Source organism: Eurytemora carolleeae, unplaced genomic scaffold (genome assembly GCF_000591075.1).
Source record: "Eurytemora carolleeae unplaced genomic scaffold, Eaff_2.0 scaffold521, whole genome shotgun sequence".
Classification (NCBI taxonomy): Eukaryota; Metazoa; Arthropoda; class Copepoda; order Calanoida; family Temoridae; genus Eurytemora; species Eurytemora carolleeae.
In genome coordinates, this window is record NW_019396415.1 from 4954 (window position 1) to 19630 (window position 14677).

Here is a 14677-nt window from a genome sequence, read left to right on the forward strand (position 1 = left end):
TTATAAATGTACTTTCATTAAAAGGCCAATGTACTTTCAAAGGGTTAGATTAATGGCGTGTTTGACTAATAACCATATTTTCCTTCGCATACAACCATAAATCGGCAGGGGATATTTAAGCTTGTCATTAATTTTCAAGAAAGCGGGTCTGAATCTATTTTTCATCATTACCCCCCATCCCCCAAACTGTGCATTATGGTATTGTGTACCCTATCCCTGAATCAAGCAAAAAACTACCAAAATAATTTTGTCTTTTATGGGTAAAAAAATTCCAAAATGAAGAATTTTTGAGTGTCTATTCTATAAAAACTGACTATTTTGCAACTCATTTTTCTCATTTATTTACAAAAAACAAGCTTAAAAGATACGCCCAGGAACTCCATGATGAGTTCTTTATAAAGTCTACTGCTGAAGTTTTTGGTATAAATATAAAGAAAACTGAGCCTAGGCAAAGATGGTATAGTAGAAAATAAGAATTTTTTCAAATAGTTTGTACGCTACGTACACTTGTATATCGTTATTGGCTTAGAATTGGGTTTGAACTCAAGAAATAAATATAATCTAAGAAAAAAACAATCTTAATCAAACAATATTTTCAGATATCATTTAATTTAGTCTTCTTAGAGGTAAGTTCAATCGTTCTTTGCGTTTGATAGTACTCTCATGTCCGATATGAAGTGAAGTATTTATCCTGATAAAAGCATACAGTTTCTGTACTCTACAATAATAGTTTATAAACTAGAGAAATAAGTTTCTTATTTGTACCGATATCGTGCATAATTAACCATTTTTCATTCATTATGGTTCGATTTAGTTTTAATTATATAATTTTTGGCATTTTTATTACTAATACTATTAATATCATTATTGATTTTTCTACCATATTCATCATCATTATTGACCTTATTCTTATCTTAATATTCTATATTACCTTTATAGAAGAAAATCAACGAAGACCAAAACTCAAAAGAAGTAAAAATTGAAATGTAAGATCACTCTTGTTTTAGACAGTTTTAACCAAAGAGAATAGAGTGGAATTTAGACAATCCTTCGGTATGAATTTTGTCAGTCCCTTTCATCCTGAAAGGGAGTTCAAAGTGTACTAAATCATATAAATATTCACAAATTATATGCAGTAGAGTACATTAATACAGTATGTTACCTAGACTATTCATTTCAATTTCGAATTTTTTAAAGCTGTAAAATAAACTTTATAAAATGAGTTAGGTGAATAAAAAACATCATTTGATTTATAGTAATAATGGAAAATCATCGTTTGTAAAGTGAAAGGCATAGAGTCTATGTGAAATGATCATTGGTCAATTATGAAACCAGCCTATTTCATAATTTGGTTTTCTTTTAATATTAATTTTAGATTTTCTATAAAATGATGTTCCAGGGCCCAAAAGGTTATATAGCACAAATATGTGAAGTACACCTGCAGTATGGAAACAGTACAACAAAATGGCCGTTTTACACTTTTTCTAGTAAATTTCACTCTAATATATATTCTATTCTCTTTGGTTTTAACTGTTTGAAGAACTAGATTCATGTTAAATATATCTCAAGATTTGCACACTGTTAAAATACGCATACACTGAGAAAATAATTCTATATTTAATACTGCAGAGCTAGTCAAGATATGAACTGAAAGATTAGGAGTTTCAACATTGATCTCTATACTCTGAAGCTTTCGCAATAGAGTGATTAGACAATCTAAATAATTACACTTTTCTTATTCTAATCTAATCTAATCTAATCTAATCTAATCTAATCTAATCTAATCTAATCTAATCTAATCTAATCTAATCTAATCTAATCTAATCTAATTTTTTTGTCTTCGTCGCTCGTGAGAAACCATTCGTTGACATGTAATTCAAGTTGAATTTCGGTCGTTCTTGTTCTATTTTAATGAAGACGGAAATTAAGAAAATGCAAAGAGCTGTTTAAAGATTATTATTCCGTGTTTTAATATAGTATAGGTTTTAGTGTCATGAAATTCTCCTGTTTAACAGCTAATAAATTGGATATAATTAACTTTATATTTTATATTGGAAAATATGATTAAAGCGGGGTCGGACATTTTACAAAATTTAAATAAAATTTAGTTTGCATATTTGCTTTAAACTTACCCGAGCTCATAATTTATAGTTTTATTTTTTCTAATTCGAACTCCAGACATTTCCTTTAGAACTCGCTGCCTTCCAAATATCTCGAGTCCATAGATTTCTAAAAATAAATGTTTATTCAGCTAATACACTTTATCATTTATTATTATAATCACAAGCAAAATCATTATATAAATTTGAAAATAACAAATCTATCAATAACAAAATTATTGTTTTTGCAGAAACTAATTCATTAAAAAGTTATCTATACTCATTCTTATTCCACGGTATTTCCCAATATGTTTGTCAATAATATTCAAATCTATTTTAAAGGAACTGAGTTTTTGCCACAAATACTTTTTCTACTCCCTATATATATGCATCCTGGTGGTGCAAAACTTTTATATTTGATCTAGTAAAATAAATATTTTGAAATATCAAAGTTCTACAAAATTAGGTTAAAAAGATAAAGGGATAAGAAAAAACAAAGTTTCCAATCATTTGCGAAATATTTCCATTGCATATGAGATAATCGTCTCGTATTTAGCCTCTAACTGTAGCCTCTAGCTAAGGGTAGATGTAATTGTATATGCTTGGTTAAGAAAGGTTAAACCCACAATTTCTCAAAGTTGTTGACAGTTTTGCAATCTTAATAGCTTCCAGAACAAAATTTATCTCGAAACAACTGGAATCCTTGGTTTGCACTTTCCCGGCTATTTATGTAGCTTCTGTCCTCTTCGCCATAACCCCTTTTTTCCCGCTATCCCCCCACCTTTTATTATTTCCTCCCCCCCCCCTCCACTTATAGTCATACTATTAAAACATTCAACTCGAACAAGTAAATTGTTAAAGAGCATATAGTTCTGGTCGATGTAATATGATTCATATTTACTACAATAGATCATCCATCTTTCTTCATCTATTTACCAGCAACAAAAATAACAGCAGTTCATAGACCAGAAACCATCAACCCAAGTTCATATCAACTACTATTATTTATCAACTATATATCAACTATCAACCCAAACTTACATCATCTAATATTATTTATCAACTATATATCAACTATCAACCCGTGCTTATATCATTAACTTTTATTTATCAGCTATATATCAACCCGAGCTCATGATATTTACTATTATTTATCAACTATTTATCAACTATCAACACTATAGCTCATATCATCTAATATTAGTTATCAACTATATATCAACTATCAACCCGAGCTTATATCATCTTCTATTATTTATCAACTATACGACGGCTCAAATTCATTAAATTCGGACTCAATAAAGTTTAAAACAACCCAGAGGGAAATGTATTGGTTAAGCACGTGCAGTACTGTTTGAAAAAACTTGCAAAGCTCAATGAATGGCATTATTCGAATCTTTCAGGGGTCAGCGTTTATATCAATACATTGAAGACGACTTTATTATTAAAGTTTTGATTTCTAACAACTCTTTTCAAATTACAGCTTATCTTTGTTTCCATGTTCATGTTTATCCATGCTGTTTAAAAGCTTGGTTGAAATCAAAGTCGTCTTCATTGTATTGATATATACGACGACAACTGTAAAAAAAGGAAAATAAGCAAATCAGCTGTTTTTCTTTAAAATGTTGAAGGGAGAGAAATGTTTCCGTGCTCCAAAACTCCAAAAATATTTCAAACCTGCAGCAAACCATGAGATATCATTATCCACAAGCTAAGCATTATCAATCATATAAACACATATAAATTCATTAATTAAAGGGACTGTGTACTGGTTAGATCAAGGAACATAAAGGATTACGCTAGATTAAATCGTGAATTTAGGAAATTTTATCAGTGGTAATTTAATTGTGGAAAGTGCGTACTTAATGGCCACATTGAGAGCAAAAATAGTCATGGATTTTCAAAATAGAAAGAAAAACAACAAAATAAGAACATGGCAATATTTCTGGTTCTGTCAGAGCTGCTAAATGGTGCAAAATATTCAAAAAAAAAATAGATAAAATCAGTATTTTGTAATGAAAAATAGTAAAATTAGAAACTGACGAAAAGTAAAAACAAAAGCAAATACTTTTTTACTCTATAGGGTGATTGAATGCGCAAAATTCTAGTACATTAGGATTTTGAATTTTAAATGATAGATTAATAATTGTCTTCGATTATTCTATTTATTTTATTTATATGTTTAATCTTTTTAGCAAGAATTTTTTTCAAAATGACAGTTTAAATAGTTTCGACAGTTTAAGATAAGTCGGGTTTAATCTGCAAAGAGGACATGCATTTTATTAAGCTTTACAAAATACTGCCTCATACAAGGTATTTTAGAAAGGGACTGTTTTACAGCTTTTATTCAGACTCGAAATAACCATGAAAACTACAATTCAACGACTCCAATAGAATTTTAATTGCAAACTATTGTCAACAAACCCTCTTGTTCCGTTGAGTGCACACTCCCTTTAATGAACTACCTGACACTGTTAAAAATATTTATTAATACAAGGAAGAGAGTGACTAGTAGAGCCATCCTAAAATAGTTCTAATATTATTAAGCTACCTGACACTGTTAAAAATATTTATTAAAACAAGGAAGAGAGTGACTAGTAGAGACATCCTAAAATAAATCGATTCAATCAAACTTTTAAATTTTGAAATTTTCCTTAAAAAGATTGTTCACTCATTTTAGAAGAGTTTGCAGTGAAGACAGCGAGCATAAAAACATCGCAATAATTGAGAAAAACTTAATAATAAAAATACATTTGTAATGGTTTCCTTGATTTAACTTTTTTTTTTGGAAATGCATTTTTTTTAAATAAGTGAACTTTCTCTTCAAACTTTTTCAGGCTTTGATCTCCAAAATTTTACAGCGTTACTATTATAGTTTAGTTCAATAAAAAAAATTATTATATCTTCTTAAATGGCAGAATTTTGAGTACAGACATTTTAGAGCTTTTGAAAACTGTTTTGAAATCTGTTTTGAAAAACGTTTTAAAGTGATTTTAGCACTTCACTAAAATAATTACATGCCTCCAATTCGTAACTGTAAACCTTGACCTATATCCTTTTTTTCTTTTTGAAAATTAATCATTTTTAATTACGATTTCTGAAAAAGTCCACTTAGAAAAACGGCAATATCTTCTTCATTGTTACTAAGATAAAGATTTAAGAGCACTGTTATAATTCGGGTATTTAACTATTTAAATGAAGGGTCATTTGAAATTAAATTGACAGCCCCTTTATTCCAAAAATATGTTTAAAAAACATTGATTATATACCTTCCAGGAACAACCTCAGGTTTAATGAGGAAACTGACCCAGCTCACGATTACGAATAAGGATGTTGGAAGATAAACCTGGAGAAAAACATTTTGAAATGAAATATAAAATTGTCTGCAAAAAAGAGATAGGAATAAGCAATGAAAAATAATAGAAACAAATATGATACTATACAGCTTTGTCAGCAATGGGAGACGTTGAGAAGCCTTTCCGTCCATATTTAAGCAAATAAAAATTCTTAAAATTATAAAAAAGATCTCGTACAGTGATAACTAGAAAACTCTGAAATAGAAAGACAACTTTTAAACTCAAGTTAGGACTTAAACTAGTTCAATGAACATTAGACATGGCAATTGTACAGTGTAAATAGACCCTTTTCGTTTACATTGTAATTAGCCAAGTTACTAGTAAACATATTTGCTTTGCAACAACTTCAACTTGCTGTAATGTTGTCGTTCAATTCAATTTTTTTCTTGTTATCACTGTAGATTTACTAAATTTTGGTGGCCTTAAAATCTTTAGAATAGTTGAGTTTTGTTTGATTGATGTTGAATGCTTGAAGGATTTATTACATATAATATGTATAAAAGCATAAAATTATTTTTGCGTGATGTTAAATATTTATATGTATAGTTGTTTTTATCGGATACATAAAATATAATTATATGGATACAATAAAAAATTATCGTTTTGCTAAGGAGGAACCCAGCTTGAAAGACATAAAATATTCATCATGTTTGTCGCTTTAGATATAGTAATTTTATAATTGGTCTTGTTTCTTAATTGTAAAATTGATTTAATTTTTAAAATGAAGACAAAGAAAAAATCCTATCCTTATGAATATCTGCATAAATCAAACTGAATTAACGGTTTGCTTTGTCACTTTTGATCCAAAGGAATTTAGTCTTTGTAACAAATCCCAATTTTCTAATACCTATATATGTACAACCAAATTATGTAAACCTTTGATATTTTGATTGTTTGATATAACAGAAGTCATAGTTTGAAATATCTAAGGTCTACAACCTTGGGTTATTAAGATATAGGGATTTAAAAATCAGAGTTTGTGGCAAAGACTCAATTCCTTTTACCACATTAAAGATGTATTTTCCACTTTTTTTCTTCACTTTTTTTGTAAGTTTAAAAATTGTTAGATTATTGACCAAAACGCACTTGAATTCAAATTGAAAAGACAGACACATCTAGCCCGGATAGTCCTGAGTGAACTTATTTAATTTAGCTTTGAAAAATTATGAAATAGGGTCAATCTCCAATTAAGTTCGATCATTGTAAAATTGTAAGAAATATTCAATTAAATTAAACTCGAGCTTTCACTTTAGACATCTTAACGATATACTCTCCGAATTAGAACGGAATTTAAGGTATGCTTAAACTTGTTAGATTATTCCACATCAGAAAGGTCTTTCTTTACAAAGAAAACTTTAAAGGGAGAATTTATAAAAAAAAGAGGGAATTATTTGATTTTATATCTTACATAATAAAATTTTGAAAATTAGAAGATTTTTTCTGTTTATATACTGATGAGTTTAAAACCTTGGGGACCTGATAAGTTCAGACGTTTTGACGTTTATTGAATACAAACCAACCAACCCACAGACACCCATACATAAACCAACTGTTTACGAAGTTACCTGAACAATGTACTGCATTTTCTTTCTCTGAAGTCGAACCTGGAACCCACAGGCAGCATATTCTCCTGTACAGTTATTTTTGTACACGCTTTCATGTTCAGATACAGTGCAGTATACGCTGTTTATTGTCTATGTACAGTAAGCGTGATCAATATTGGAACTAAGCCAACCGCCCACCGAGGCCGGGTTTTTCTGCGTTTTCACTTATGAAAAATATTGCAATAAAAAAATCAAAATCGTTTGATGAGTTTACTAGCTCTAACTCATTCAAGTTTTTAAGCGCTTTTCAGATTTGAATTCAGCATAGAATTCAGCACAAAAAAGAAAATGATGTATAATAGGGAATTTTTCTAAATATTTTTCTTCGGGGCCTTACAGTAATTTCTCTTTAATTCGCAACCGTATTGACGATATTAAATTATTTTGTTTGCAATATTTTTATTGAGTGAAAACGCAGTAACCTCTCTTGTGGGCGGTTAGCTGATTTCTAAAAAATCACAAATTAATGTACAGTGTACAGCGGTTTTACATTGTACACGTACCACTGTACATTTAAAATATCAAGATTATATGAAACCCTTATGATTAGTACATTTTTAATCTTATCATTTATCATTTTTAGACCCAAAAAATAAAAATGTGTTTTTATTAACAGTTTAGGCTGTACCTATATTTCTTATGTTATTTATTTCTAAATTGGTAAACTCTTGCCCAGTGTCCATTTTGTGTATTTAGTATTTGTTTAAAGATAATTAGTTTCGATCATCTGTGTAATTTACTTCCAGAGAACCCAGCTAATTAGATTAATTACTCCAAGGATACACACGAATACAAAACCCTTTATGAAGATGAAGAAAACCGACCTAAAGAATCTTGTATATAAGAATAAAACATGTACAAATAAAAAGACCATATCTTAACAATAAGATTTTATGTTACGTCAAATTAAAAACAAACACAAATATTCAAATTTTCAAAGTAATGACTTACAGATTGCAGTTTTTATACTTTTTTAGCGGAAACTAACTAGTTATCGTCTTCATTCGTTATTTGCTGTTTGATGTTAAGATACATCTTTTGTCAAAAATCGAGAAGAAATAAAATTTTTAAAGAAGAAAACGTCAGTCCACTGGGATGTAAGAATAAATACCTGAAGGTAAGCGTACGCTTCTATATTTCTCTGGTATATCTTCTATCTGTATAAAATGTTGAAGGCTGCGCTGACGCTCTGCGTCATAAATAAAATGTGAATTGCAGGTTACTGTCTCGTAGGTATCATAGTCTAAAAATAAAATAAAAACTTTAAATATTTTTTTTGTCACTCATAATACAATAATGTCATAAATGTTTCAGTCTTAGAACATTTTTTGAAATTTGATTTAAAATTTTTTAACTTTTACTGTTCTGTACTCGATTGTTCTTCACCTTACTTAATTGCCCTTTACTGTACTCGATTATACTTTACAGTACTCGACTGTACTTTACTGTACTCGATTATACTTTACTGTACTCGATTGTACTTTACTTTACTCAATTGTACTTTACTATACTCGATTGTACTTAACTCTACTCGATTGTACTTTACTGTACTCAATTGTAATTTACTGTAATTTATTGCACTTTACTGTACTCGATTACAATGTATAGTACTGTATTTGATTGTTCTGTAATGTTTTCGAATTTCTCTTACTGTATACGTAGGGATGGCTAGATTCGTTTTACAGAAACTTTTAATATTTTTAGACTTTTGATAAGGTTTTACGACACCAACGATTTGAAATTGTATTCTGTAGAAGTTTGCTTCAAAAAAAGATGCCAATTTGTTATCCTAGGTGAAAATTTGAGGCAAAAAGAACCAAAAACTACCATTTTAAAAACTTAAAATCTCGTTTGCCTTATATTTTCTACTAGGTAACAAATTTGCATGTTTGATAAAAGCAAACTTCTACAGAATAAAGTTTTAAAATGTTGGAACCTTCTCATATTGTAATGTACTGCTAAAATCAGTTATATTACTTCATTGTAATATAGATTTAAAGATTTATTATGTATTATGCAAAATACTCGATATTCCAATAAAATCAAAATAAATATAAATGATAAATATATCTGTCAAAAATAACTGACTAAACAGAAAAAAATGCATTTTGATGAAATATAGACAATGTCTGGCATCAATTAGACGACACCCAACAGAAACTTACCGAAAAGCGGTTTTTTAAAAAAATAATGTTTATATAACCGACCTTTGAAAATAAAACCAACCAACTTTATCAAATCTGTGTTAAAACTAGTTAAACATTTTTCTAATTTTCTTAAATCATTCAAGTTGTTGCAACTTAATCACAATAAAAGCTTAATAAATTATAAATAAATTTAATGAATTTAAAGAACTTACAACTTCCAACTTGAAACTGACAGGTGTGGGCATCCAGGGGATAATCATCAAAATTCATCCGACAAGAGAACGTTATTCTCACCCTGAGAACAGAGCAATACAGTTACTTCTTTGTCTGTGCTTACAAGCAATAATAAGCCATCAGAGATAGAAAAATCTGATAGTAATGAAAATAGTCCCAATCAATCATTGCATAATTTGATCAGTTTTGGATTGTTCGTTACACCGTTTCGTTGAGTACCACTCCTATTAAGAATATTTGTCTGATCAATGAATTATATATTCATGTTTCTCTTCATCAATAATTTTTAATTGAGACTTGTGCATTTCCATAGCAGAAAAAATGTAAGTACTAAACCCTTGTCAAAGCTAGAAATACGATGATATCGACGATATCGTCCACATTATTGATCATATAAAGGTATTAAGGATACCGTTGTAAATCTAGCATGCTCCTCTAAAATGGAGGGTCACTTAAATTACATTAACAGTCCCTTTATGCTTATAGGGTACTGTGCTGGATTTATATCAATGTTTCTGCTCAAGTAACAGAAAACAAAGCTGTCAAATGCTTTTCTTTAGTCCAAACTACAACTATACATTTTTCACTTCAAATATATCTGCATTTTTAGTTGTTATTACACTTTTCACTAAAAATATATCTGCATTTTTAATAATATATAACTAAATAATTTAGTAACCTTATCCAACTCAACTTTCTGTCGAAAAAAATGGATAAGTTAAAGACTGGGTAAGTTTCGTTGTCCTTTTTAAGTAAATATCTGTAGCTACTGTTAAAAAACCAGGTTAATTGTATTTATCGGGTATCCATAGTTAGTAGCTAGAAAGTTCATGAATTGGGTCTGGTTAGTATATCAACAGGTAAGTCTCTATATATGGACTGTTTAAGGACTGGGTAAGTATCTCGAGGCTAGAAAGGCGGGTAAATCTACAGTAAAAGGACTGGGTAAGTATATCTCTAGCTTGAAAGGTTGGATAAGTTCTAGTTTGAAAGTTCGGTTAAAATTAAAACATTTTCGAGCGAGAAAACGACGTTATCTTCCACATTTTGGTTAGATTAAATCGGGAATTACCATCTTTCCATGGGTAAGTATCCATATTCTGTACAATGACAACTAAAGGTCTAGGTAAGTATCTGTATTCTGTACATAGACAGCTAAAGGACTAGGTAAGTATCTGTATTCTGTACATAGACAGCTAAAGGACTAGGTAAGTATCTGTATTCTGTACATAGACAGCTAAAGGACTAGGTAAGTATCCATATTCTGTACAATGACAGCTAAAGGTCTAGGTAAGTATCTGTATTCTGTACATAGACAGCTAAAGGACTAGGTAAGTATCTGTATTCTGTACACAGACAGTAAAAGGACTAGGTAAGTATCTGTATTCTGTACATGGACAGCTAAAGGTCTAGGTAATATCTGTATTCTGTACATAGACAGCTAAAAGACTAGGTAAGTATCTGTATTCTGTACATAGACAGCTAAAGGACTAGATAAGTATCTGTATTCTGTACATAGACAGCTAAAGGACTAGGTAAGTATATGTATTCTGTACATAGACAGCTAAAGGACTAGGTAAGCATCTGTATTCTATACATAGACAGCAAAAGGACTAGGTAAACATCTGTATGCTGTACATAGACAGCTAAAGGACTAGGTAAGCATCTGTATTCTGTACATAGACAGCTAAAAGGCTAGTTAAGCATCTGTTTTCTGTACATAGACAGCTAAAGGACTAGGTAAGTATATATAGAATTGAAAGAGCTAGAATGTATCTCCTGTCCATAAAACAACCTATTATTCTGTTTTTGTGTCCCAAGTAAAAGATATTTATGTGTTTTCTACATGTACAGGGTGTCCCAATAAACATGGAAATATAGTGACAGACGACTTGAATATCGTCGTTGATTTCTGATAATTGATAAATTACAAAAAGTACATAACAAAGATTGAAAGTCTAATGCGCTTTTCAAAATGTGGCCTGCCTTCTTTGTATCTTTTAAAATGAGGGAGATATTAACAATTTCACCAGTTTTGTTGATTGTTTATAAACTGGAATCTGACAAATTTCCTAATATCTCCGTCAATTTTGAAGGTAAAAAATGTTAGACCACATTTTGGAAATCCCGAGACTAGTTGTTTTCGGTGTTAAATGTTTTAACAGTACTACTACAAAATTATGTTTACAAAATAATAAAACAAAGACGATAAAGAAGTCGTCATTTAATTCCCATGTTTAATTGTGACACCCTGTAGTATACGTCTAGTAATAAATACTTGAAGTTGGACAGGTAGAAAATACAGGGTTTAAGACAACCAGGATAAATAGATATATCTCAAACTTAATAAAGAGACAGTGCTTGAATTCCATCCTAAACTCACAGAAATAGTTTTCTGATGAAGCCAGGGGCGGATGCATGATTTAAGTGAGGAGGATATGCTAGATTTGTTTCGAAACAAACAAATCCAGATTTAGAACCAAAAGGCAAGCTCAAGGTGAAAATTTTTTGGACTTTCCTGCTTTGCACTAGGTTTCTTACCCTTAAGTGCTATTGAGAAGCTATTCTGAAATCTCAAGGGGGGGGGGGTGATAAGGTCCTGCCCCCTGTATCCACCCCTGGATGAAGCTGACAAAGTGACTTCCCGATTAAGATTTGCATTCCTGATTCACAACGGCACTCTATACACCTTTATTTTTATTCCAGGAAAAGTGTATTTTGTTATTTTATATTTATTGCCTTTGAAATTACGTGGACAGTTCCTTTAAACTTTTCTCTGCAGTTCATAAATTGAAATTACGTGGACAGTTCCTTTAAACTTTTCTCTGCAGTTCATAAATTGAAATTACGTGGACAGTTCCTTTAAACTTTTCTCTTCAGTTTATAAATTGAAATTACGTGGACAGTTCCTTTAGACTTTTCTCTGCAGTTCATAAATTGAAATGCGACGCATGTAAAGTTTTCAATGATGGATATAATTGTAATCTTAAAGACAGAATTTACATAATTCAATGAAAAACTTCAATTTCTAGTTTAATAATTCTACAGAAGAAAAGAAAGTTAGCTAGATGACTTCTTAATATAAAATACATATTGAGTAAATATTTACTTGGGGGGAAAACTGCAGCTTTGAAATTTTCCTGGACATTGCTATTTTATATTTCTAAAGTGAAGGATGACCGCAATAAAACGATAGTTTGGTAAAAATTATTTGATAAATTTACGGATTGGCATCATAGGTGAGCAGCATAGGCAGAGCTGACTTATAAAAGTTTAACAAATTCTTTTTAACAAAACCTTGGATTCAGAAATTCATTAAATAGTAAATTTTTCGGTGCACATTCTCTTAAAGCTTCTAATTTTGAAAATTTTTTGAAAAAAGATAAATTATAAATTGTGTGAAACCAACTAATATTTATGTTCATTAAACCTGTCAAACTCGGATTAAAATTTTTTATTTTGAAATCTTTTAAAACTGTGTCTGATCAAGTATGATGACGATATCAATCTTTTAGTTTCTTTAACGGTTTATTTTCATTTGGGATTTCTCCGCGAAAAGGACCTGCGCATTTATTTTTTATAAGAAGCAATGGAGATCTTGACAGTCACAGATATAAACACCTTTCGGTATCTTACACATTTTTGATCATATTAAGGTTTCAAGGGTACTATTGTAAATCGTGCATTGCCATATTCGCATTGAGGCCGGAGGGGTCTCTTGAAATTATGATTACATCCATTTAATAAGGTTACTAAAATTTGATAAGAACTATAGTTTAGTGCAATATAATACTCTCTAAATATTTTACCAATTTAGATTAATAAAATAATGATATTTGTCAAATATAAAATATAAAATATTTTACTGCAATGGTGCAATGTAATCGATCTAAAAGTACGAAGGTTCATATTTTTGTTTATAATTGTTTTACTGCATCTAAAAATAAATATTTCTTGAGCTTTTTTAGATAATAAAAAAATCAAAGAGGACAAAAAATTTTATCTTTTTTCTGAGAATACAAATTGTTAAAATATTTTAGAATTTAAACNCTGTTGTGCAAATTGCAAATTTTGTTTAAATTCTGAAGGAAAAGTTGGAGTTGTCAAATTTACTTATTTACTGAGAATAATCAAGGATGCGGAATAATATTTTGATATTTTAGAACACTGCGCGGCAAAGGATCATTAATTGCGGGGAAATGTCGATCAGAATTCGAAGAGACAAAATATCTTTTTTTTCACGGGAAAAGGTCATTATATGATTCCACATTATATTTATAAGTACAGAATGAAGATGATTGATTCTCCTGTATTTTGAATAAACAATTTCCCATATTTCTAGATAAATCATGATGTAAGAGTAAGGCGCTAGTTTTTCAATTCATGTAAGTTTTTGTATTAAATATTTAAAAGAAAATATGTTCGAAAAATATGAGTTAAAATTGTACCTTAATTAGAAAATATTTTTTTGAAATTTGTGAAATGTCCCAAAATTGTTTTAATTTTTAAAACGCTACGTACATACATGACATTGATAATGTTAGTTTAGAATATGTGCAGATATGTGTTTGAAATAAAAATGAACAAAAAAGTATCAGAAAATTCCAATTTTTCTTGTAAACTTGTGTTCTCCCTCCAAATGAATTTCTATTGTTGTAATTTTAACTGACTCTTTATTCATAAAGCTAGGAAGGAGCCCTTTGAACCTTTATCTGATCAATAATAGGGATATTATCGTTATTTCTCTGCCTTGAAAAGTGTTCTGAAAATTAAACCATATCATCTTTAAAAATGCGCAAATCAAGTTTTTATAAGAAATTAATATTTAAGAATAATTTGATTTAAAAAAAAGAAAGATGCATATGATTCTTAATCTAACAAAGTATTTAAAGGGACCGTTTTAAATTGGACATGCCACTTAAAAATTAATTAACAGTCCCTTAAACGAATGTGATACAAGATAAAAACTTTAAATCATTTCCAAATTTTAATCTTCCAAAAGCATTTGATAAAAAGGGGGTTCGTGTAATCCTTTCCTTCTTATCTTACTTATATTGCATCGCCGTCTGGTCATGACTCCCCCCCCCCCTCCTCCTATGTGGTAACCCCGTTTTAGATCTCTCCGAATGTTAAATTTATAAACTTTAACCCTTATTTATTAAAAAAATCAGGGCAAACCTATTCTGAATGAGAAATTAAGTTTGGGCAACATTTGGATTCCATGAGGATTGGGTCGG

At 29.9% G+C, this 14677-nt stretch overlaps 2 protein-coding genes across 2 annotated transcripts in view; both read right to left on the reverse strand.

Moving 5' to 3' along the window:
- Nucleotides 1-2132: 2132 nt before the first annotated feature.
- The window catches only part of LOC111702872 (uncharacterized), a gene marked incomplete at its 3' end in the record, with an annotated part of 55966 nt that continues 43421 nt past the window's right edge, over nt 2133-14677 (reverse strand). Inside the window, exon 10 of the mRNA XM_023474658.1 lies at nt 2133-2229. Coding sequence (XP_023330426.1) covers nt 2133-2229 — 97 coding nt within the window. The remainder of the gene's footprint in view (nt 2230-14677) is intronic.
- Nucleotides 4433-9500, reverse strand: LOC111702871 (gamma-aminobutyric acid receptor subunit alpha-2-like). Its single transcript, XM_023474657.1, has 5 exons — nt 9419-9500; nt 8171-8302; nt 7021-7085; nt 5369-5445; nt 4433-4621 (listed from the first exon to the last, which is right to left on the reverse strand). Exons 1-5 carry the CDS (start codon nt 9474-9476, stop codon nt 4561-4563), a joined length of 393 nt encoding a protein of 130 aa, XP_023330425.1. The 5' UTR covers nt 9477-9500; the 3' UTR covers nt 4433-4560.

What these genes read in the sequence shown, in the direction of transcription:
- LOC111702871 (XM_023474657.1), bottom strand. Translation starts at nt 9,476, where the DNA reads ATGAATTTTGATGATTATCCCCTGGATGCCCACACCTGTCAGTTTCAA. An exon ending in AAGCGTACGCTTACCTTCAG is followed by an intron (nt 7,086 to 8,170) that starts GTATTTATTCTT and finishes ATAACTGTACAG; the next exon opens with GAGAATATGCTGCCTGTGGG. An exon ending in CCTGAGGTTGTTCCTGGAAG is followed by an intron (nt 4,622 to 5,368) that starts GTATATAATCAA and finishes GAACTATTTTAG; the next exon opens with GATGGCTCTACTAGTCACTC.